We start from the raw sequence: 25,507 nt of genomic DNA, 5'->3' as shown, positions 1-25,507 counted from the left end.
AGACTTTTTTAGAGATGGGGGTCTTGCTATGTTGCCCAGGCTGATCTCCAACTCCTAGGTTCAAGTGATCCTCCCACTTCAGCCTACTAAGTAGCTGGGATTACAGGTGTGTGTCACTGTGCTGGGCTCCCATTTCTTTTATCTCTTTTTACTTGTATCCTAGTTAACACTTTTAAATTATTCCTGCTATGTTGCCCAGGCTGCTCTTGAATTCCTGGCCTCAAGCAATCCTCCTGCCTCAGCCTCCCATAGTGCTGGGATTATAGGCTAAGCCAGCACACCCAGTCTATTATTATCATTTTTATTTATTAAAGGCCCAATGCAGTTGCAGGCCAGCAGTCCCAGCTACTCAGGAGGCCGAGGCAGGAGGATCACTTGAGCTCAGGAGTTCAAGGCTGTAATGGGCTATATTCCTGCCAGTGAATACTCATTTTGCCCTAGCCTGGGCAATATAGCAAGACTCCCCCTCTAAGAAAGGGATTTTGATCAAGGGATAGTGTTATAGCCTAAGATGCAAGAAATGACCACCTAAAGACCAAATTGAGCCAAATTAGGAGTCTTTATTAGCTGGCCAGCGACCACCCCTGTCCTGGGAAAGTCCAGAGACAGAGAATGGCCTCGATCTTAAAGTGGGCAGGGGTTATACATCTTTACCACTAATAATACTGACAATATACATACGGCTGAGAACATGTTGATTATAATAATTCATAAGCAAGCAAACTTACAGAAGCAAATAGCATCTGTTAAATTAAGGAACATTTCCTTGAGGAACATCCAAGGAACATTTTTCCAAGGAACTGCCAAGCATAGTACAATGTAACTATACACACCTAATGATTTTAAACAATCACTTACAAGTTAATCATTGTATAATTTTTTTTCTGTTATTCATGTATTCTTTTTTTAACTTTACACAACAGTGAGTCCGTACACAAGATGGCTGCACTAGCCTGCATACAAGATGGCTTCACTGTGGCTCACAGAGCTATAGTGATTACTGTGCCTCATCACAGATAGAAAGAAATAATTGCAAGTGTGGCAGTTGCCTAATATAGCAGAAAAAGTGCCAAATCAAGGGATCTGAGTTAATCACAGCATAGCTAATGACCATGTAATCTTGGACAATCCACTCAGTCTTTTATAATACATACTCAGGCATGGAAATTTTTTAAATAGAAGAATTTGAATGATCTGAGATATCATAAAGAGCTAACTCATTTGGGCCTCACTTTCCTTACCTATAAAATCATAGGGTTGAATTTCATTTGTCTTTAAGGATTTTACAAACAAAACCACTGAATTCTGGACTAAGCCCAAATTAGAAAATTAAAATCAAAGCAATATGGCTAAGTATATAGAACTGGTTCTAGAGTCATAGACTTAGATTAAAATCTAAAATTTATCACTTATTCGCTGTAGGGTACTGGACAAACAAATTGTTTCTCTGGTCTTTGGTTTTCTAATCAATAAGAAAAATATCAGTCCAGCAGAATTATTGTCATCATAGGCATAAAAAATATTCAACTTCACTAGTAAGAGAAGAAATGCAAATTAAAACAATGAAATGTCTCTGTTCAATTAGCAAGATGAAAAAGACAATAACTTGTGTAAATGAAGGAGCAAGGAAGTAAACACTGTTGTGCATGGCTCTGGGGTATGTGTTAATATTATATTTTCTGAGGAGGAAAAGTTTGCAATATATATTAAAAGTTTAAAACCCATTCATATCTTTCTTATATAAGGTACCCAGAGTAAACTCATAGAGACAGAAAGTAAATGGTGGTTGCCAGGGTATGGGGAGGGGAGGATGAGGAGTTATTGTTTAATGTATGCAGGGTTTCTGTTCTGCAAGATGAGAAAGAGCCCTAGAGGTGGATAATGGTGATGGTAGCACAACCTGAATGCATTTAACAACACTGAGCTGTATACTTAACAATGATTAAGATAATAAATTTTATTTTCATTTTACTACAATTTACACATTTAAAAAATTCATGTCCTTTGACCAGTAATTCCACTTCTAGAATATTATTCTAAGGCATTAGAATATAAGCTATACAAAGGCAGGGATAAATGATGGCATCTGATAAACATATATATAATTTTTTTTTTTTTAAGACAGGATCTGGCTTTGTTGCCCAGGCTAGAATGCAGTGGCATCATCATAGCTCACTGCAACCTCAAACTCCTGGGCTCAAGCCATCCTCCTGCCTCAGCTTCCTGAGTAGCTGGAACTACAGGCACATGCCACCACACTCAGCTAATTTTTTCTACTTTTTGTAGAGACAGTGTCTCACTAGATTACTCAGGCTGGTCTCAAACTCTCGGCTTCAAGGAATCCTCCTCCCCTGGCCTCCCAAAGTGCTAGGTTTACAGGCATGAGCCTCTGCACCTGGCTGATAAATATTTGTTGAATGAATTAAGTAATGGGAGTGAACCAAAAATTACAAATATATTCATTTTATTATAGAGAAAACAATCTTATTGTTTAATGGTAAATATATTACAGAATATCCATAAACTAGATCATTACTCAACTGTAAATAATGTTGTAAAAGAATATTTAATGACATGGAAATGTACTCATAAATATTAAAAGCAAAAAAAGCATATTTTGAAACACAATATGCAGAAAATAATCCCAATTTTATAAAAACATGCACAGAAGGAATCTGGAAAGATTGATATCAAAATATTAATAACTGCTATTAGAAATTTTTTACAAATTTGCATATTTTTCAAAATGCTTTTATAATATGCATTCAGTATTTTTATCATCAGAAAATAGTTATTTAAGCTGGGTTTAGTGGTACATTTGTAGTCCCAGCTACTCAGGAGGCTGAGGCAGGAGGATCACTTGAGTCCAGGAATTCGAGTCTACAGTGATCTATGATGATGCCACTGTACTCCAGCCTGGGTGACAGAATGAGACTCCATCTCTTAAAAAAATAGAAAATAGTTACTTAAATAAAACAACATAGTCGTGACCCCTGACGCACAAAGTGATTTGGATGCTTTTGCCACTCAGTCAACAAATATTTATTGAGTGTCTAGAATACTGTTCTAAGTACTAGGGATATAGAAATTGCCCACAAAAGCCTCACAAATAATTGGGTAAATTTTACACTAAGAATCAAGAAGAACTTCAAACGTATAATGAAGATTCTCCAATTCTGACCTCCTTCACACCTTCCTACTGATATTTGAGCCCCTTTTCCTAATAGAGCCTGACTGGTTTTGTTGGTTTTTTTTTTTTTTTTTACCTTATTTTCTCAATTGAATTGTGGATACACTCTCCATCATCTCTAAACACGATAGCAAGCCCTAGCATGAATATGGACATAGAAAGAAATGTTGAGAAGATCTTTGGGAATTAAGGAAAATTCATTGAGATTTCTCATACTAATTATAACCCAAACCCTGGTGACCATTTCTGCCCCTTACTAGTTTTCAGAGGAGAGGAATGAGCACAGGCAATGAGATATTACCTAAATAGGTACAATAAAATTTACTGAGGCTGGGTCAGGTGGGGTGGCAAGAGGCAGGAAGATCACTTGAGGCCAGGAGTTCGAGACTAGCGTGGGCAACATAGTGAGACCCCCCCCCCCACCCCAATCTCTACAAAAAAATCCAGCCTGGGTGACAGATCTAGACACTGTCTCTAACTGAAAAAAAAAAAAAAGAATTTGCTGAGGGTGCCTGAACAGCCAACACACCAAAAATAAGTTTTAAAAAGAATCTGACATTTTAAAAATTGAGATAGACATCAAGAAAAAAACTGGAATTTTTTTCATTTCTTAGATTTATTTGACTACTTTGTGGTATTTATTTATAATTATGCTTAGTGGCTGGGCGAATGGTAAGAACTGTAGTCTGGGTAGGAATAGTAGTGGATGTTGAGTGGAGAAAACAGAAGGTACCGGAGTTAATATTTATAGTATTGCATACATCCTATGAGACCTCATTCTTGCCATTTAACAGCTTGAGCATTTACCGTATTGCTAAAAACAAAACAAAATAATTCATGAAAACCTTTAGAATCACATAATGACTACATAATCATATCACTTTGTATGAATGTGCTAGATTTTACTCATTTGGGATTTTTTTTCTTTTTATCTTTAGACAATAAGTATTAATAATTGTCATTAGCTGCGTTTTATAACACGTCAATTAAACTTTATCTGGGCCAGGCACAGTGGCTCATGCCTGTAATCCTAACACTCTGGGAGGCCAAGGCGGGTGGATTGTTGGAGCTCAGGAGTTCGAGACCAGCCCGAGCAAGAGCGAGACACTGTCTCTACTAAAAATAATAGAAAGAAATTAACTGGACAACTAAAAATATATGTATAGAAAAAAATTAGCTAGGCATGGTGGCACATGTCTGTGGTCCCAGCTACTTGGGAGGCTGAGGCAGGAGGATTGCTTGAGCCCAGGAGTTTGAGGTTACTGTGAGCTAGGCTGACGCCATGGCACTCTAGCCCAGGGAACAGAGAGCGACTCTGTCTCAAAAAAAAAAAAAAAACCTAGCAAACTGATCCTTTATCATAGACAGACTGAGAAGCGCTATTCTATTTTTTTTTTTTTTAAGCCTGGCTAATTTTTTTCCATATATATTTTTAGCTGTCCAGATCATTTCTTTCTATTTTTAGTAGACATGAGGTCTCACTCTTGCTCAGGCTTGTCTCGAGCTCCTGACCTCGACCGATCCTCCTGCCTTGGCCTCCCAGAGTGCTAGGATTATAGGCATGAGCCACTGCGCCCTGCCAGAAGTGCTGTTCTAAAATATTTTTTTTTTTTTTTTTTTGAGACAGAGTCTCACTCTGTTGCCCGGGCTAGAGTGAGTGCCGTGGCGTCAGCCTAGCTCACAGCAACCTCAAACTCCTGGGCTCAAGCGATCCTCCTGCCTCAGCCTCCCGAGTAGCTGGGACTACAGGCATGCACCACCATGCCCGGCTAATTTTTTCTATATATATTTTTAGCTGTCCATATAATTTCTTTCTATTTTTAGTAGAGATGGGGTCTCGCTCTTGCTCAGGCTGGTCTCGAACTCCTGAGCTCAAACGATCCGCCCACCTCGGCCTCCCAGAGTGCTAGGATTACAGGCGTGAGCCACCGCACCCGGCCCTAAAATATTTTTTTTAACTCAGTATATTAGTTTCCTATTGCTGCTGTAACAAATTACTACAAATTTAGTGCCTTAACACAACACAAATTATTTTACAGTTCTGGAGGTCGGAAGTCCCCCAGGGGTCCTCCTGAGTTAACATTCATGTGTAAGTGTGGCTGTGTTCCTTCTGGAAGCTCTAGAGGAGAATCTCTTTCCTTGCCTTTTCTAGCTTCTAGAAAATTCCTGTATCTCTTGACTGGTGTCTTTCTCCTCCATTTGCAAAGCCAGCAGCATAACATCTTTAAGTCTTTAACTGATCTTCTTCTTCCACGTGTAAGGACTCTTACAATTACATTGGGCCCACACATAATCCAGGATAATCTTCCCATTCAAGATCCTTAACTTAATCACATCTGCAAAGTTCCTTTGCCATGCAAGGTCACATGTTCACAGGTTTAGGGGATTTTTTTTTTTTGGAGACACAGTCTCACTCCATTGCCCTGAGTAGAGTGCCGTGGCGTCAGCCTAGCTCACAGCAACCTCCAACTCCTGGGCTCAAGCAATCCTCCTGCCTCAGCCTCCCTAGTAGCGGAGACTACAGGCACACACCACGATGTATAAAATGTATTTATACATTTATGTGTATTTTATCCAGCACGTGTATAAGATATTTTGACATATAATCTAAAATGCTTTTCTAAAAGGATGTACAACTTACATCCTGTTGTTTGGGATATTAACTTGATGCAATGGTAACCTCCAAATATACTGCTGGTACGCCATCCCAGAGGTCAGGGACAGGCAGGCTCACAAACCAAATGAAGATGCTCAATCCCTGATGGTCTAGTGACTAAAAAAAATAAAATAAAAATATGCTCAAATCACCTTTATTGAATGAACTGGAAACACACTGAGAAGCAAGGGGAAATAAATGGGGTGGGCTAAAGTGGGGTTTGCACCCCACTTTGCACTTGAAATGGGGTGCAAAGTGGGGTGGAGGGACCACACTGCCTGACGCTTGGATTACTCAGTGTTCACATGTCTTGTCTGTCTCTCTCTCTACCACATCAGCCTTTTCCGCTGGTGATACAGTTATGAGAAGCAGAACTGAGCTTTAAGCAAGGGGGCTCTGCAGATGCAGGGAGCCAACATACACTTGCCCTGTCAGAGGGATGCAGAGTCAAGTATCACAGCTATGGCTGCCACTCAGCCTGGTAAACAGCTGTAGGATCTGTCTGCATTTCCAGAGGAGAGCACGGTGGAACAGAATGGAACCATGATGGCTGTTATCACAGGTTCCCAATTTAGGGTTGACATAGCTATCAGCCTCTATAAGTAACACTTTTGTTTGTTCCATCATATATTCCATTTATTCTATTATCTTTAATGTCTTACTAACTTACTCTATATTTAGCACATCTTATGAGTTCTGCCTGTGTCTCACAAGCTTCTTGCTTGCTCATTATGTATATTTAACCATCCTCTGAGTCTTGCCCGTATCTCATATACTGCTGTAAGTCATGTATGCATAAACTCAGGTTACATACTGTGAGCTAATCATAAGTGGCTATCTGTCCTTAACTCTGTTTATCAGCTTCATGCATTCCATTTGTTTTTATTTTGTTCTATGACACAAGTGAATATTCTCAAATAATGCAGCAAACACACACTGCAGATCCCATTAACAGTGCATTTAAGTACCATTTTTCCCAACATATACTGCCACTGCTTCACTAATCTTTTTGTTTTTGTTTTTCCTAATCCATTAGGGAGAATAAATAAAATAAACTCAGTCATTTTCATCTCTCTCTTCAATCTCATCCATGTTCTCCTCTTTACTAGGTTCTTCCTAGCAATATACATTCTTTTCCCCATCTTAAAATTTTTTTTTCACTAAAACAGATCACATCTTTTATTTCTTCAGGAAAGAACATCTATATTAACACAACAAAAAAGCACCTCTTCTCCATCATCTGAGGGATTAGTTTGTTGCTCCTTTAAGAGGAACCTAAGATCATGTCTTTATGATTTCCTCAAGCATTTTTTGAGAAAACTTTACACCTCCAATAACAAAGGATAAGGAGTCTATGATATTTTAAAGGACCATTACGTTTTATAAGCGTTGCCAACCATGAATTTAGTAAAATCTTAAAAAAAAATTTTATAACCCTACTACTCCATTTTCTACTCCCCTTTGCAGCAAAGCTTTTTGAAATAGTTGATCATACTTGCTACCTCCAATTCTTATTCTTTAATACTACAACACTATTGTCCAAGTTACCAATGACACATTGCCAAGTCCAATACCCAGTTCTGTTTTTTTTTTGAAACAAAGTCTCACTCTGTTGCCCAGGCTAGAGTGCGGTGGCATCAGCCTAGCTCACAGCAACCTCAAACTCCTGGGCTCAAGCAATCTTCCTGCCTCAGCCTCCCGAGTAGCTGGGACTACAGGCATGTGCCAGCATGCCTGGCTAATTTTTTCTATACATATTTTTAGTTGTCCATATAATTTCTTTCTATTTTTAGTAGAGACGGGGGTCTTGCTCTTGCTCAGGCTGGTTTCGAACTCCTGAGCTCAAACGATCCACCCACTTCAGCCTCCCAGAGTGCTAGGATTATAGGCGTGAGCCACCGCACCCAGCCCAATACCCAGTTCTTAACCTTCATCTTACTTGACGACAGCAGCATGTGACACAGTTGGTCACTCCTTCCTACTTTCTGTACTCACTTGGTTTCCAGGATAGCGGTTTTCTAGGTGTCCTGCCAATCACAACAGTCACTCTTTCTCAGGCTCCTTTTCTGGTTCCTCTTCTCACTGGTCTCTTAGACTTGGGGTGTCCAAGACTCAGGCCTTGTGTCTCTTTCTTCCCCAACTACATTCACTACCTTGGTGATCTCACCTAGTATCATGGCTTCAAATGCCATATAGTATGCCCATGACTTTCTAGTTTATATATCTAGCTCAAACTTTCTCTGAACTCAAGAACCCTTATCCTAGCTGTCTATGCATCTCCTCTTGGATGTTTAAAACGCACTGTAGGTCCTGGTGTGGTGGTTCGCGCTCCTAAGAGAACCCGAGGCAGGAGGATAGCTTGAGGTCAGAAGTTCGAGACCAGCCTGAGCAAGAGTGAGACCTCATCTCCACTAAAAATAGAAAGAAATTAGCTGGGCATGGTGGCGCATGCCTGTAGTCCCAGCTACTTGGGAGGCTGAGGCAGGAGGATGGCTTGAGCCCAGGAGTTTGTAGTTGCTGTGAGCAGGCTGACGCCACAGCACTCTAGCCTGGGGAACAGAGTGAGACTCTGTCTCAAAAATAAATAAATAAAATAAAAAGCACTGTAAACCAGGCACAGTGGGTCACGCTTTATAATTCCAACACGTGGGTAGGCTGAGGCAGGAGGATCCCTTAAGACCAGCCTGGACACCACCTTAACCAAAACTTAAAAAAAAAAAAAGTTATCTGGGCACGGTGGCACACCTCTGCAGTCCCAGCTACTTCGAAGGCTGAGGCAGTAGGATCATTTGACCTCAGGAATTCGAGGCTGGCATGAGCCACTGAACTCCAGCTTGGGTGACAGAGGGAAACCCTGTCTCAAATAAATAAACAAACAGATAAATAGATACATAAACAAACAAATAGCATTGTAAAAGTTTATTTTTGTCCAAAATGGATTTCCTGATCTACACCCTCTACCCTACCGCATCCCACCCCTATAATCATTACTGCCTGCAGGCTTTTCTAACTCATCTGATGCTAACCTTGTCCTTCCAGTAGTTTAGGACAAAGCCTTGGACTCATCTTTGACTCCTTTCTGTCTCTCATTCCCCATATGCAGTTCATTGGTTAATTTTATTCACTCTATCTTCAAAATATTTTCAGAATGAGATCATTTCTTATCATCTCCACTGCTACAACCCTAATCTGAGACACTATTTTTTTGTTTTTGAGACGGGGTCTGGTTATGTTGCTCAGGCTGGTCTCAAACTCCTGGGCTCAAGCGAACCTCCTGCCTCAGCCTCCCAAGTAGCTGGGACCTTGGGGGTGTGCCGCCTCTCGTGGCTGAGACTATTATTTCTCATCTGAATTATGCCATAAGCTTCACATCAGTCTCTGCTTACAACCTTGGTCCCATCCTCAGCTCTGCCAGTCCGATCTCAACACATCAGCCAAATTCCTCGCACCGTTCAGTGAACTCATTCCTTCCTCTCCTCAGAACCCTCAGTGGCTCTGTATTGCACTCAGAGTAAAAGCCAATGTCTACCAGACCCTACCCCAGTTACCTTATCCACTAATTTTATCCCTTGCTCTCTCTGCTCCAGCCACGCTCGTTTTGCTGCTACTTCAATTCTTTTTGTACTTGCTGTTCAGTCTGCCAGGAAGACTCTCCATAGATATCCCCAAGTCTGACCTCACCTGCTTCAAGTCTGTGTACATTCCTCACTGTCTTGTTAAGAGTCATCTTTGCCATTCTATTTTAAATCCCAACATCTCCTCCTCACCCACAATTTACAATCTCTTACCCTGTTGTATTTTGCTCCTAGCATGTTATCTTCTAACTCACTAATAATTTCATTTATCTATTCAACAATATTTGTTTCAGCCTTTAAACATTGTTTAAGCATTTGGGATATATCAGTGAACTAAACAGATAAAAAAAAAAAATCTCTTGAACTCAAGCAACTTACATTCCAGTGTAGTAGGACAGTCAGCACACAATAAATATAATAAATAAGTAAATATTATTTGTTGAGTAAATAAATGGATTTATCTTTGGACACTTCCCCAAATACTTCTATAGAACAAATTTCCAGAAATGAAATTGTTTAGGCAAAGAATATGCACATTTTAAGTTTTTGTACACTGTAGCCAAATTGCTTATCAACAACCAAAAGGAAAAATTGGTCTCCACATTTATGTACATACATATAGATGCATATATTCACATATAAATATTTGTCACAGGAGTACTATCTTTTCTAAGTCTGGCCTTTAACAATCTGAAAGCATGTCTTTTATCTTTTATGAAACGATGTTAAGAGTAAATAAATGGTGGTATTTTTCATTAACATTCTTTTCTTTATTAAGCTTTAGACAGTACCATTCTTACTAGAAAAAAATTGGATTTTTTTAGAAGGTGGAAATGGTATGGTTTTTTAAATCACAAAGTATGATAATCACTGACTTAGAATAGTCAGTATGACATTTTTCTGTTCATAACTGACATGGCTGGATCTTAATGACAAGTAGTAAAAATAAATAAATATTTAAATAAAAATAACTTAGATGGATTTTAAAAATTAAGACATCCTGGAAGTTACTATCTTTAATTTATAAATTTATATATTCAGAAGACATACATAATGAGGACAGCCTACCTCAAGGTATTAGGCATTTGTGAAAACTTGTCCAGGAATAAAAATAAATATAAGAATTTAGCAATAGTCAATTATATATCCTAGACAGGGTAAGTAAAATTATAAAATATTCATTGGAAGGACATGTAAAAAGAAATTATAAAATAAAAAATATTTAACACATAGTTTAATAGCTTTATAAACTAAAATTAGATAAAAGATAAAGTATTACATTATAAAATTTAACATGTAATGTTTTGTATATTTTGTAAACTATGGTTAAGAAGCCTTTTTTTTACTTTCACAGCACTTTGCTGTGAAACTGAAAGAAGCAGGTTTTTTGTTTTTTTTTTTTAAGACAGAGTCTCACTCTGTTGCCCAGGCTAGAGTGCCATGGCGTCAGCCTAGCTCACAGCTACCTCAAACTCCTGGGCTCAAGCAATCTTCCTGCCTCAGCCTCCCAAGTAGCTGGAACTACAGGTATGTGCCACCAGGCCCGGCTAATTTTTCTATATATATTTTTAGCTGCCCATATAATTTCTTTCTATTTTTAGTAGAGACAGGGTCTCGCTCTTGCTCAGGCTGGTCTCGAACTCCTGAGCTCAAACAATCCTCCCACCTCGGCCTCCCAGAGTGCTAGGATTATAGGCGTGAGCCACCACACCCAGCTAAGAAACAGTTTCTTGAGTGGAAATTTAAAACTAAATATCTCTAAACAACTTCTCTTCTGGATAACATTTGTGAATCTTTTTGATTTCTGCAAAAGCTAGGATAATGAAATATTAATGCTTAAATGTCTAAATTGTCTTTTTTAAATTTCAACAGACTTACTTACGGGGTACAAGTGGAGTTTTGTTACATGGATATATTGTGTAGTGGTAAAGTCTGGCCTTTTAGTGCGTGCATTACCTGAATAGTGTACATTGTACCCAATAGGTAATTTTTAATCCCTCAGCCCACCCTAAATCGTCTATCTTATCTAAAAGATTACTTTTTTTTTTTTTATTTTTTTGAGACAGAGTCTCACTTGTGGCCCTGAGTAGAGTGCTGTATCATCAGCCTAGCCTATTGCAACCTCAAACTCCTGGACTCAAGTTATTCTCCTGCCTCAGCCTCCGAAGTAGCTGAGACTACAGGTGTGCACCATTATCCCTGGCTAATTTTTCTATTTTTAGTAGAGACGGGTCCCACTCTTGCTCAGGCTGGTCTCCAGCTCCTGAGCTCAAGGGGTCCTCCCGCCTCGGCCTCCCAGAATGCTGGGATTACAGGCATGAGCCACCTGGCCTGGCCTAAGAGATTACCCTTAAATGTCTAGGCCCAGAGCAAAGAAAACAAAAAGTAGGCCCCCATTTCTTCCAAGAGTATAGATCTGTAGTTGATAAGGATTGGTGGGGTCTTTTTTATCTCCTTGGATAACAATGTTTTGTGCGTCTGGAATTCTTAGATAAGGAAATCTGAAAGGTATCATTCATTGTCTAAGAGGGTCAGAAGAGGAGGTAGAAAAGTATTGCTCATGACCTTTACTCTCATGGTTACCCTCTTTTGTGATTTAGGAGCTCCAAGTTTATCTTTGTTATTTCAAAACTAGTAGCAGAATTTACAAGTTTTCAGGGAGACAAACAAACAAACAGAAAAAAGAGCAAAAACCAAAATAACCTCGAAAACAAATATGCCTATTCTTCCTGAATACTTATGACTTGATTAAAGGGTATGAAATATGCATGCCTAAATGATTTAGGAATGATTTATTGATTTAACAGATATTTATGACACATCAACTTTGCTCCAGGCAATGCACTAAGTTGGTGTTTTTTTAAACTGTTCTGACTCATTAATGAACAGTAAAATAAATTTTGTAGGTCTCCACCAGCATTAAATAAAAGAAAGAAAAGGAAATAGAACAGTATGGAAAATCTCAGAGTGCATTGTGCAACTGTGAATAATTCCTTCCTGAAACTTTTTAGCTATTAATATTTATATCAGTGAGCAACTCTGAAGGATGAAAAAAAAAGAAAAAAACTATCTGTACATATTACTGGGTATATTGCTTAGTGTGGGTCACTGTCAAGACTGTGTGAATACCACTGTGCTTGTGGAATTTTTTTAAAAATTTATTTTCATTTGATTAAAAAAAAATTTGTCCAAGATGCCTGTAGTCAAAGCAAGACCACCCCATCTCAAAAAAAAAAAAAAAAGAAAAAAGAAAAAAAAGACTAGGGTTATGGGTTATTTAGAAGAAAGACCACAGAGGTAAAGCATCATTTTCATAATATCATAAGTACATACTACCAACATAACGTTGTCATTGGCCTTGATCACCTGGCTGAGGTAGTGTCTGTCAGATTTTTCCAGTGTAAAGTTATTTTTCCCTCTTTCCACACAGGAGTCGCTATATGCAGCCCACACCTAAGGAGTGGGAAGTTATGTATGCTCACCCATTTTGGGCATATATTATTTAGAATTCTGCACAGGAGATTTGTCACTTCCTCTCCATTTATTAATTTGTTCAATCATTTATGTATATAAGGATGGATTCAGGGATATTTACTTATACTTTCAGTTATAATACAATACTATTTATTTTGTTGCTCAAATTGTTCCAAGTCTTTCAGTTGGCTCCTATGATCCTTTTACATACCTTATTAACGTGTGTGTTGTTTGGTTTGTTTTTTTTTTAAACATGTCCTTATTTTCTGGCACTTCAAAATGTTCTAGATTTATTATATATAATATCCACCCAGTTCTAGAATCGGCCATTTCTCCAAGGATCCTTGGTTTCTTATACTGAAGAATGTTATTAGAAAATACGATCCAGGCACTAGGTATGCTCACTACTACTGGGTTCTCATTTTTTTTAGGCTCTCTGGGCTGACAGAGCAAAACATATATGTTTATAGCAATGCCCATATACAAGTCTGTAATTTTGTAATTACGCAAATGTAATACACAAGTCTGTAAATTTTAAAACTGGGTTATTACATATGTCTTTTTATTCTTAAGTTGTATGCACAAGAAGTCCTTTGGGAATAGTAGACCAGAGGAAAGACAATGCTTGATCCTTGGATTTCTTTTCTTTTCCTTTTTTTTTTTTTTTGTTTTGTTTTGAGACAGGGTCTTGCTTTGCTGCCCAGGCTGGAGTGCAGTGGCATCATCATAGTTCACTGCAACCTCCAATTCCTGGGCTCAAGTGATCCTCCTGCCTCAGCCTCCCTAGTAGCTGGGACTACAGGCATGAGCCACTATGCCTGGCTAATTTTTTATTTTTTGGGTCTTGCTATCGCCCTGGCTGGTTTTGAACTCCTGACTTCAAGGGATCTTCCCATCTTGGCCTCTCAAAGTGCTAGTATTACAAGCATAAGCCGCCTCCCCGGGTCATATTTCCTTCTCAAAAGAACAGGAGCACTGGGCACAGGGGCTCACGTCTGTAATCCTAGCACTCTGGGAGGCTGAGATGGGAGGCTCACTCGAGGTCAGGAGTTCGAGACCAGCCTGAGCAAGAGCGAGACCCCGTCTCTACTAAAAATAGAAAAAATTAACCGGGCAACTAAAAATGGAAACAAACAAACAAAAAATTAGCCGAATTGACCAGTTAGCCATAGTTCCAGATATCCTCACTCAAACCGCACATTTTGGGAAATCTATCACCCATACTTCCCTATTCCCATCACAACCACCATCCGTTCCAGCACGCTTCTCTTCAGTGGGCTGTCACAGTGCAAAGACGTCATTTAGTGTTTTCCACTAACCCATTAAATAATCGAGGCAGGCTTCCACCCCTGGGAGTACTGATTTCTCACTGTGGAATTGCAAGAACCAAGGTGGACTCCCGGAAAGGAGGGCAACTATGGGTGGTGCGGAGAGAGCAGGATGCGACCAAGCCAGGGCCTGTTCCACGCACCCGCGGCGTCCCGCGGGGCGAACGCTGGACCCCCGCCCCTCCCCCCCCCTGCGGGGCTGCCAGACCCCACCCTGGCCATAGAGCTTCCGCTGCATGAATCCAGGGCGAATAACCTTCAAAGCCTGGTGGAAACGTCGCGTGGGTACAGCACAAAGCTCGGGGGGGGGGGGGGGGGGAAGTGAAAGCGAGAGCAAAGGGAGCTTGAGTTGGGGCGGAGCCGCGGGGCAGCCGGCCTCGGCTGGAGAGCCCTGGAGCGAGCAAGTGATTCCTTAGCTGGGCGTCTGGGAGAATGTTCCACAACAGCAGCCCTCCCCTTTCCCCTTCCCCTTCCCCGGCTTTACGTCTCTAAAACACCTATCACTTAGATTGATGATTGGTTGTCCTTGTCTTCACCATGCTCCTTGAAGGCAAAACTTTTTATTTCGCTTGCGGGTTTCACTCCCTGATCTGAGACCAGCCAGGTGTAGTAGAATGAAAAAATTTCCGAGTTAGAGAAGGCACCTGGAGAGAAAAGGTGGGTTCAACTGATTAGAGAGAAAGTTGAGCCACGATTTTGACATCAACATTAACTTACATTCCTGGGGCAGATTAGAATTTTAAAAGTACATTCAAGGGACTCTCCCTGCGCGCGCCCCCCGCCTCCCAATCTGGCTCTGACGCCAGTGCAGCGTGCAGTGGCATAGCCAAAGTTCACTACGGCCTTGAACTCCTGGGCTCAAGCGGTCTTCCTGCCTGGACTTCCCAAAGTGGTAGGATTACAGGTGTGAGCCGCCACACCCTGCCGGTAGGATTACAGGTGTGAGCCACCACACCCTGCCCCGTTCACCAGGTTGTATCCATGTTCCTCCTCCTTCAGTCCTGCAGATTAAGCCATTTCACTGTTTTTTTTTTTTTTTTTTTTTTTTTTTTTTTTTTTTTTTTGAGACAGCGTCTCACTCTGTTGCCTGGGCTAGAGTGCCATGGCATCAGCCTAGCTCACAGCAACCTCAAATTCCTGGGCTCAAGCGATCCTCCTGCCTCAGCCTCCCGAGTAGCTGGGACTACAGGCATGCGCCACCATGCCTGGCTAATTTTTTCTGTATATATTTTTAGTTGTCCATATAATTTCTTTCTATTTTTAGTAGAGACGGGGGTCTCGCTCTTGCTCAGGCTGGTCTTGAACTCGTGAGCTCAAACGATCCACCCGCCTCGGCCTCCCAGAGTGCTAGGATTACAGGCGTGAGCCACCGCGCCCGGCCCCCATTTCACTGTTGAACATGCCTGAAGGGTCAATTTGGCTAGAGAGTCCACCTTATCAAGGGAGAGGTTGGTCAGAAGTTAACAGTTACGAGGCCGGGCGCGGTGGCTCACGCCTGTAATCCTAGCACTCTGGGAGGCCGAGGCGAGTGGTTTGCTCAAGGTCAGGAGTTCGAGACCAGCCTGAGCGAGACCCCGTCTCTACTAAAAATAGAAAGACATTATATGGACAACTAAAAATCTATATAGAAAAAATTAGCCGGGCATAGTGGCGCATGCCTGTAGTCCCAGCTACTCGGGAGGCTGAGGCAGTAGGATCGCTTAAGCCAAGGAGTCTGAGGTTGCTGTGAGCTAGGCTGACGCCACCGCACTCACTCTAGCCTGGGCAACAAAGTGAGACTCTGTCTCAACAAAAAAAAAAAAAAGAAGTTAACAGTTACGACCTCTGAATTTTCTTTTTCTTTTTTTTGGAGACAGAGTCTCCCTCTGGGTAGAGTGCAGTGATGTCATCCTAGCTCACAGAAACCTCCAATTCCTGGGCTCAAATGATCCTCCTGCCTGCCTCAGCCTCCTGAGTAGCTGGGACTACAGGCATAGGCCACCAAACCCAGCCAATTTTTTTTTTTTTTTTTTAAGAGATGGGGTCTCACTATGTTGCTCAGGCTAGTCTCAAATTTCTGGCCTCAAGTGGTTCGTACTCCTGCCTTGGCCTCCCAAAGTGTTAGGATTATAGGTCTGAGCCACCACGCCAAGCTTAGCATTGTTATTAAGGAATCTGAAGCCATTCTAATTCCTGATCCTAGATTCTTATTTTCTTGTATTTTTCCCCTTTTATTTACATCTTTGTGTTTTTACTCTTTTTTCAAGCCCTCTTTTAAGTGTTTTTGTTTCTAATATCAAACTTCTAATTTCCAAGTACTCTTTTTTGCTCTGAGTTTTCCTTTCTTGAACATCCAGTTTGTTTGAAAAAGATTATGTGATTTCTGAAAAAATTAGTAATAGTTTTCTTGACCTGTTCTTTTATAGTGTTTTTTTCAAGTAGCTTCATTCTGTTTGGCTTTTTGTCTCATCTTTTATATTATAAAGAAAACATGTTAACTAGAATGTTGTGTCAAAAGGCAAAATTACAACAAATTTAGTTATAGATCTAATTGGCTTTTACTTATGATTCATCAGTAGAGCAGCTTCCATTCTACAAAATAGAATGAGAGCTCCCACTGGGCAATAGCAGAAGAATGGGTTTTGTAAGATTTGAACAAGAAACAGAAAAATAGAAAAAACTGATTCATTAACATTAGGTTATATTAAGTTACTTTTTTGTAAGAGTTAAAGCAGAGGGACTTCCTTATTACATTGACTCAGGTAGACTGGAATCTTCTGTTTTCAGGAAAAACTGGTCTGTTTGGGGATCCATCTGCTTCCCTAAATTTTTAGTTTATGTGGCTTTTAGGAGGAGTGACTTCATTTTTGTTTGGTCTGCTCTGTTCGGGGCCTAATGCACGAGCTCAGTCAAAACAATGTCCTCCCATAATTTTTAACAGTTATAAATTTTTAAACATTTTAATCTGTATCTGACCCTTTAAAACATGTAGACATTGTGCTGTCAACCATCCTCACAGTAAGTTTATGTTCTGCCTCTTTTGGCCCAGTTTCTGCCATGTTGAAGCCAAATGAAACTCCACCATCTGTGATGAGGCACAGTAATCACTATAGCTCTGTGAGCCACAGTGAAGCCATCTTGTGTACGGACTCACTGTTGTGTGAAGTTAAAAAAAAAAAAGAGTACATGAATAACAGAAAAAAATTTATACAGTGATTAACTTGTAAGTGATTGTTTAAAATCATTAGGTGTGTATAGTTACATACTACACTTGGCAGTTCCTTGGAAAAATGTTCCTTGGATGTTCCTCAAAGAAATGTTCCTTGAATTAACGGTTGCTGTTTGCTTGCTTATAAATTATTATAATCAACATGTTCTGAGCTGTATGTGTATTGTTAGTATTGTTAGTGGTGAAGGTATATAACCCCTGCCTACTTTAAGATCGGGGCCATTCTCTGTCTCTGGACTTTCCCAGAACAGGGAGTGGTCGCTGGCCAGCTAATAAAGACTCCTAATTTGGCTCAATTCGGTCTTTAGGTGGTCATTTCTCGCACCTTAGGCTATAACACCATCCACATCCCATTTCTTTCTCTAGCTATGAGTCTCTCACCTTCTTAAACATCAAACCTGACTTTCTCAAATGAGAGTCTATTTCAGCCATTTTTGCTGTCTCACCTCCTAATCATAAATTTCCTGCAATCTGATTTTTCACACTCACTTCTATAATGGAATTCACAGAGACTGATCTAAGAGAGGTTCCCAGGGCAAGAGGGAGACAACAGGAGTGGAAAGTTCAAAGGGCCATGAAGCAGGACTGTTTAAACGTTAGCACACCTCAGAATCACCTGGGAGGCTTGTTAAAGCATTGATTGCTGGGCCCCAGTTTCTGATTCAGTAGGTCTGGGTTGGAGCTCAAGAATTCGCCTAACAAGTTAAACAGGTGCTGTTGATACTGCCTGTCTGGAGACTACATTTTTGAGAACCATTTGCATAGTGTGGGGACATGATCTATGTCTATGGCTTCTTAGCCACTACAAACATATTTATTGATCCTAACTTCAATTTTTTTTGCTTTTTACCAAAACCAAACAAGATTGCCTTGGAGTATTTTCTCACAGTTTCCAGCTAAAGGGGGAAAGGGGAAGGATAAGAGGGAACAAGAGAGGGACAGCTGGGGACTTGTTCTCTCACCTCCTGCAGACAATCAGTGGTTAATGTTGACACTCTTTGCCAGAATGCTTTTTCCTTTCTTCCTAACTTTTTTTTCTATTCCCACATGAGCCATGTGTAGAGAGCTTTGACAGAATTCAATACAAGTATCTTTTTGGTGGAGAGGGAGTAGAAATTTATAAATTTAGTTACTTTCAGTTGCTCAAAAATGTTAGATACAATTAAATTTATAGTCTATGAAAAAAACTAAAATTACAGATCAAAAACAAATACACGCCTATAAAACAGCAAGTATGAAAGTGTTCATGTGAGGGTAGGCATAGAAAAAAAATGTTCGTAGTGGATACTTGTTTATTTTTTCTCTACTTTCCCTTAGTGGCAAACAAGGTGGAACAGGCTTCAAAGGTTTAAGATGATTCAGGCGAGGAAAGCTTTGAGGATACTTTCTCAGTTAATTGGGAGTTAATGGGCAGTTGGGGAGAAAACTGCCATTCTCTCTGCACTAGAACACTTAAACCCAGTTCACAAACCAGTAGCCCTCTTGGGGGGGGGGGGGACAAAAACAACAAACTTATATTTAAGGCAGCTTTAGAGAAACAGAACCACTAAAGAGAACTTAGATAAATTTTCCAGGAGTTTGGACAAGGGACATGATTATTTTAATGCAAAGCAGATGAAGAGTTATCCTATTAGTCCAAACTACGCCCATTCACTTTTCATCATTTGAATCCTTTTATCACTGGATCATTAACATTAAAATAGCCTGGAAGATTGGCTTATCTGTAGTTTAAGAGGAAACCGGGCTTGAAGGTTGAGATCAGTTCTCCCAGCACCTTTGGTGTTCCAGTTTTCAGGCTCTTTCTGAGCTACAGAGTTCTTTCCAGGTTTCCCCGTCGTTCTCCTGGGACCCAAACATCCAGGAGCTTACGGTTGTGACTAGACTGCCATGGACCCGTCAGAAATGCCTGACCCAACCTTGATCCCAGAGTCTTCACAAATGCTCACTGAAGAAAATTCTCAAGGCAATGCAGGTAAGACAGACAATGTCCTTCTTGGCTACAGGGGGTTTGGAAGTCAAAAGGTTGCCCCTCATTTTTTATATTAACTCCAGGCATTGCAAGAGGAATCCATTTAAGTAAACCTCAAACCAAAGTAGGGCCAGGGGATGTAGCTTCCTCCAGTGACCAAACAGGGGTCAAAGAGAAGGAAAAAAGGAAGCGGGGGGTGGGGTTGCACGTGTGTGTGAGAATTGCAGTATTTGTTCACGACTGAGGTTAGGAATACCTCAGACATTTTTTTTTTTTCTTTTGAGAGACAGAGTCTTGCCCTCTTGCCCTGGGTAGAGTGCGGTGGCGCCATTGTAGCTCACTGCAAACATGAGGCCCGCTGATTTTTCTATTTTTAGTAGAGACGGGTCTCGCTCTTGCTCAGGCTGATCTCGAACTCCTGAGCTCAAGCGATCTTCCCGCTTCAGTTTACCAGAGTGCTAGGATTACAAAGCTGAGCCACAGCGCCCTGTCTACTTTTCTTTCTTTTCTTTTTTTTTTTTTCCCCAGACAGTGTCACTCTGTTGCCTGGGCTAGAATGCCTTAGCGTCACCCTAGGTCACAGCAACCTCCAACTCCTGGGCTCAAGCAATCCCCCTGCCTCAGCCTCCCGAGTAGCTGGGACTACAGGCATGCGCCACGATGCCCAGCTGTTTTCCTCTATATATTTTTAGTTGTCCAGATAATTTCCCTCTATTTTTTACTATAGACGGGGGGGGGGCGGGGGGGGGGAGGGGTCTCGCTCTTGCTCAGGCTGGTCTCGAACTCCTGAGCTCAAGCCATCTTCCCGCCTCGGCTTACCAGAGTGCTAGGATTACAAGCGTGAGCCGCCGCGCCTTGTCTACTTAAGACTTCTAAGGCTAGTTTTGGGGGGGGGGGGGACAAGCAATTGGAAACCTAGAACGCGGGTCATAGCCTCATAGGGTCCATATTTTCCCTGTCAGCAACCATAAAAAGGAACAAACAGAAACTTAAGGTTCAAGTTAACCTAAAGTTTTCTTTTTAACCGTGAGCAATCACTGCCAATATTTTTATTCAGAAGGTAATACATACTCTTTGTAAACATGTAAAAAGAATGTAAGCGTATCAAGTAAAGAAATACCCCCCTCGTTTCACATCTCAGTTTTGATCTCTCGCCAGCAGTTTTTTTCTCTTTTACCCGCGGTATTGCCCAGGGTGGTCTCGAACTCCTGGGCTCCAGCGATCCTCCCGCTTCGGCCTCCAGAGTAGCTGGGAGCCAGGCGTGGGCCGCCGCGCCCCGCTTCCCCGCGACATTTTCGAGGCAGGCTTTCCAGCTGAATCTACTCTTTAGGAATGTTAATAAACGGGCCAATGGCTTTCGGGGAGAGGGGAGGAAGGGGCAGTGAAAGTGCTCTATCATGTAAATTGCTAATGGCAGCTAGACCGGAGGCCGCTTTCTTGCAAACTGCTAATCAGGCCGCCTCCCGGGATTTTGCTGCGGAGGAATTCGTGTCCCAGGGCGGCCGCGCCCAGCACTGGCTTCGGCCCCCGAGGCCCACCCAGCCTAGTCTGAAAGCTCATTGCCCTGACTGAGGGCGGGGCGGTGGCAGATGCCCGGCGGCCGACGCTCCCCCACCCCCCGCGCAGGGAGGAAGCCCGCCGGAAGCGCGCTGGCGACATCCCCTGCGTCTTAAAGGAAGAATCCCCGTCGATATATCTGAGCGGGGAGGAGGAATTAATGAAAAGAATATCTGCATGGTATCCTCGGCTTCCCTTTCCTTGGATCTGCCTTTGGTGCCCGACAGTTCCACAACGCGACATCCTCGTTTCCATGTGCATAGGTCCCTAGAAGTTGAATCAGCCGGAGCCTTTTACTTTAACATATGGGGTCATGATAACTTTCTTACTGTATGAGATACGGGTATTATGGGATATGCCTAATAGCTTGCATGGGAAGAGGCGAGAACGAATGGGTGATTTCCCAAAATAATTGGGTTTGAGTGGAAAGATCTAACACCATAAATGAAGGAGCTGCGTAACTAAGGCCTAACTGGAGATAACACCGCTTCAACTTACCACCACTTCTGCTTAATGATGATTCTGGGAGACACTTGTATGTGGGGTCCATTCGTCTATCTCACAGGGTTCCACAGAGTGCATAGTAGGAAATGCTTGTGAGATAGTACATTCTTTGTAAGTGTCAGTGAACATTAAAAACCAGTCCAGAGACCAGGGGGTTACAGTCATCCCTAAGCATACTCTGGGGATTGGTTCTAGGAGCCCCCCAAATCACACATACTAAGTCTTAAAGTTGGCGCTTTGCAAACAAAGTTGAGCCTAAATGTTTCACATCCTGTGATTGGTTGGGAAAAATTCACATAGAACTGGCCCCTCACAGTTCAAACCTCTGTTGTTCAAGGGCCAACTGTGTTGCCATATGTCCCCGTAAAAGCGATTTTGCTCTGTCTTGATTTTCCTCTTTTTTTTTAAAATTAATTAATTAATTTATTTATTTTGGAGACAGTCTTGCTCTGTTGCCCGGGCTAGAGTGCCGTAGCGTCAGCCTAGCTCACAGCAACCTCAAACTCCTGGGCTCAAGCAATCCTATTGCCTCAGCCTCCCTAGTAGCTAGGATGATAGGCATGTGCCACCATGCCCGGCTAATTTTTTCTATATATTTTTAGTTGTCCAGCTAATTTCTTTCTATTTTTAGTAGAGACTGCGGTCTCACTCTTGTTCAGGCTGGTCTTGAACTCCTGACCTTGAGCAATCCACCCGCCTCCGCCTCCCAGACTGCTAGGATTACAGGCGTGAGCCACCACGCCCGGCCTTGATTTTCCTCTTTTTGAGAAAATTCCAGGGACCGTGCATCACTTCCCATGCATCACTTCCCATGCATCACTTCCCATGCATCACTTCCCATGCATCACTTCCCATGCATCACTTCCCATGCATCACTTCCCATGCATCACTTCCCATGCACCACTTCCCATGCATCACTTCCCATTCATGGTCTTCCACCCTGAGGAATCTCCCATGCAGTGTATTGTTGACCTGCTTAAGAGCAGACCTAGTTTGAGTGTGGAGCAAATTACTTCTGGATGTTGCAGTTAACTCTAATTGTTCTTAACTTTCTCTTTCAGAGTCTCCTCATAACTTCTCCGAAACTTTAATAAGGAACCTTAGTCAACTGAGTCTCAACAACGCTCGCACCAATTTCCCTTCCCCTCTCCCAGAAGATTTGCCCCAACCATTAACCCAACGACAGGCTAGAAGAAAACGCATCTCCCAGGATATCAGAGATGCTGGGCCTTACAGAAGACGAGGAGTGAGGACACTGTTATCTGAGCGGAGAGATAGGCTGGCAAGACTGCGATATCTTTTACTCAACAACGGATATTCTCGGGTGAGCTTATGTCATGTGGGCAGGGGTGACACTCACATAATAGGCCAGGTCCCAGTGGCTTATGCCTGTAATCCTAGCACTTTGGGGAGGCAGAGGTGGAGGATTGCTTAAGGCCAAGAGTTGGAGACCAGCCTTGGCAACAAAGTGAGACCCCCATCTCTACAAAAAATTAAAATTAGCTGGGTGTGGTAGCATGCGCCTCTAGCCCCAGCACTTTGGGAGGCTGAGGCAAGAAGAATCCCTTGAGCTCAGGAGTTTGAGGCTGCAGCATTGCTGAACTCCAACCTGGGTGACAGAGTGTGAGACTGTCTCAAAAAAAAAAAAAAAAAAAAAAGTAATTAGTGGTGAGGGGAAGCCACTCATGGGAACTTAACTCATTTTTAAGACTCCCCAACTGCTCTTCTTCAGGGTAGATGTGTGATAATAGTAATCTTTTTCTTTTTTTAATATTTTCTTTTTTAAATTTCGAATATTACAGGGGTACAGATGTTTTTGGTTACATGTATCAGTTTTGTCATGCTTGAGTCATCTTTTTCTTGACAAGAGTTTCCAATCTTTTTTTTTTCCCATGAAGGATGGAAGACAACTAGCAGACACTGGACTTAAAGGAACTCAGGTAAATTTTTTTTTAAATGCATGTGGGTGAGTATCTGGTTTTTACTTTTTGGACAGGAGGAATGGGGAATTGGCTTGTACTTTTTGAATCCCCCGGGGACTCTGCAGAAAGCAGTTCATATTTGTACCTTTAGAAAATTTTCTTTTAGAGCAGTTTTATGTTCATAGAAAAATTGAACAGAAAATATAGACTTTTTATATGCCCGTACACAGCCTCCATCACCGTCAACTCTGGATACCAGAGTTGCACACATCTGTTACAAGTGACAAGCCTACATTGACCATACCATTCTCACCCAAAGTCCATACTTTACATTAGGGTTCACTCTGATGTTGTTATTGACAATCTTCACCTGTTACCATTACAAAGTGACCCACAAGCTGCTATTCTTTGTTATTCATATTTCAATCTTCCCTTTTTCCTCCTAAAATGTTTTGCTTTTGACCCCCACCCCACACACACACTTTGTGTTTGTGTTCCCTGTTTCTTAAACAGCATTAGATTTCAGGGTTTGTTACATTTCTTTGCGGTGCAATATCCCAGTAACCTCTTTCATTTTTTTCAGAGTGAATCAAGAAGTGAACCATTCAAATGTAGATGCAGTTTCTGCGTGCATCACAGATGGGATCCTTCTGAAAATGCTAGAATAGGGAATTATGACACTGAGCCAATTTCACCATAAACCTTATGCTTCTGTTTTTGGCTGGTAATTTTACATACCAAGCTGAGAAAGTTACTCTTTGTTAGGATAGACTGTATAATAGTAATGATTTTGATAACCTATGATGAGTTCTGTGATCTCTGTTTCTTGTATCATTTCCCTATTACCTTGATACCAGTAGATTATAAGGGATCTGTGTAGTTTAATGTATTTGAATAACTTCACTATACTTTAGCTCTTCTTTTTGATTTCGCCCAAAGAATCCCCAATAGGTCTGAAGTTTTCCCACGTGTTTTAGAAACCTAAAGTCAGTGAGATAAAACTCAACATCAAGAATTTGTGGCAATGTAACTGGTGGGAGAAGAATGTGAAGGAAACATTGGGTAGCTTGGCTAGAGCTTAATTGATTAGATTTTCTGGTCTTAAAAAAAATTGCCATGAAAGGGAATTTTGATGTGCTGTATTTTTACTTTGTAGTAGCAAATAAATGTGTACATGAACAATAAAAGTGACATTTGAGTACGTTTTAAAAATTCTTGTTCTTGATTTTATATTTGTTCATTGAATACACAGCTAGCAAGAACAATTTTTATCCTCATCACATTCCTAGAGTGTAAATATCTGGCATTCTAAATATCCTGTGATGCTGTCCCACTGGCAAGAAATATTTGGGTAAGGTCAGAAAATAAGGGCATAGGTATATCAACTTCCTGCAAGAGCTGTAAAGACTGGAAGGAGGGCCGGGCGCGGTGGCTCACGCCTGTAATCCTAGCACTCTGGGAGGCCGAGGCGGGTGGATTGCTCAAGGTCAGGAGTTCGAGACCAGCCTGAGCGAGACCCCGTCTCTACTAAAAATAGGAAGACATTATATGGACACCTAAAAATCTATATAGAAAAAATTAGCCGGGCATAGTGGCGCATGCCTGTAGTCCCAGCTACTCGGGAGGCTGAGGCAGTAGGATCGCTTGAGCTCAGGAGTTTGAGGTTGCTGTGAGCTAAGCTGACGCCACGGCACTCACTCTAGCCTGGGCAACAAAGTGAGACTCTGTCTCAACAAAAAAAAAAAAAAAAAAAAAAAAGACTGGAAGGAGGTGGAAGAAAAGTGGAGCTTAATAGGTTGTTGATAAGAGGTATGTAGGGGTTTTCCCCTCACACCAAGAAATTCTGCAGTAAATAACCAGCTAGGTGTTCCCTGGTTCAATTCTGACACTACCTGGAGATAGCGACAGGGTTCAGTCTCCTGCATAAGACTGTCCCTCACTTCAGATGCCAATTGCAAATCCCAGGTTGTTTTGCCTGTGTTTCTGACCAGCTATAAATGGGGGCTTCCGAGACCCCCTCCTTGGGTTCAATTAGTTTGTTAGAGTGCCTCATAGAACTCAGGGAATCACTTTACTCCAAGGTTACAAAGGATACAGATGAACACCCAGATGGCAGAGAGGCAC

The 25,507-nt window shown here is 41.5% G+C and overlaps 1 protein-coding gene across 1 annotated transcript; it reads left to right on the top strand.

Moving 5' to 3' along the window:
- The first annotated feature begins 19,318 nt into the window (after positions 1 to 19,318).
- On the top strand, positions 19,319 to 24,083 carry DPPA3 (developmental pluripotency associated 3). The gene is made up of 3 exons (XM_069490469.1): positions 19,319 to 19,403; positions 22,523 to 22,785; positions 23,967 to 24,083. The coding sequence occupies exons 1-3, from the start codon at positions 19,319 to 19,321 to the stop codon at positions 24,081 to 24,083; spliced, it is 465 nt and encodes a 154-aa protein (XP_069346570.1).
- The last annotated feature ends 1,424 nt before the right edge of the window (positions 24,084 to 25,507 follow it).

The sequence above is a fragment of the Eulemur rufifrons genome, chromosome 16, assembly GCF_041146395.1.
Source record: "Eulemur rufifrons isolate Redbay chromosome 16, OSU_ERuf_1, whole genome shotgun sequence".
In the NCBI taxonomy this organism is placed as follows: domain Eukaryota; kingdom Metazoa; phylum Chordata; class Mammalia; order Primates; family Lemuridae; genus Eulemur; species Eulemur rufifrons.
Note: the sequence above shows the minus strand (reverse complement) of the source record. Positions and strands in the feature narration are given on the sequence as shown.

Bases quoted from the DNA above. Each gene is read 5' to 3' on its own strand.
- DPPA3 (XM_069490469.1), top strand. From the start codon at position 19,319: ATGGACCCGTCAGAAATGCCTGACCCAACCTTGATCCCAGAGTCTTCA. The intron at 19,404-22,522 runs GTAAGACAGACA...TTTCTCTTTCAG, and splicing joins AAATTCTCAAGGCAATGCAG to AGTCTCCTCATAACTTCTCC. The intron at 22,786-23,966 runs GTGAGCTTATGT...CATTTTTTTCAG, and splicing joins TCAACAACGGATATTCTCGG to AGTGAATCAAGAAGTGAACC.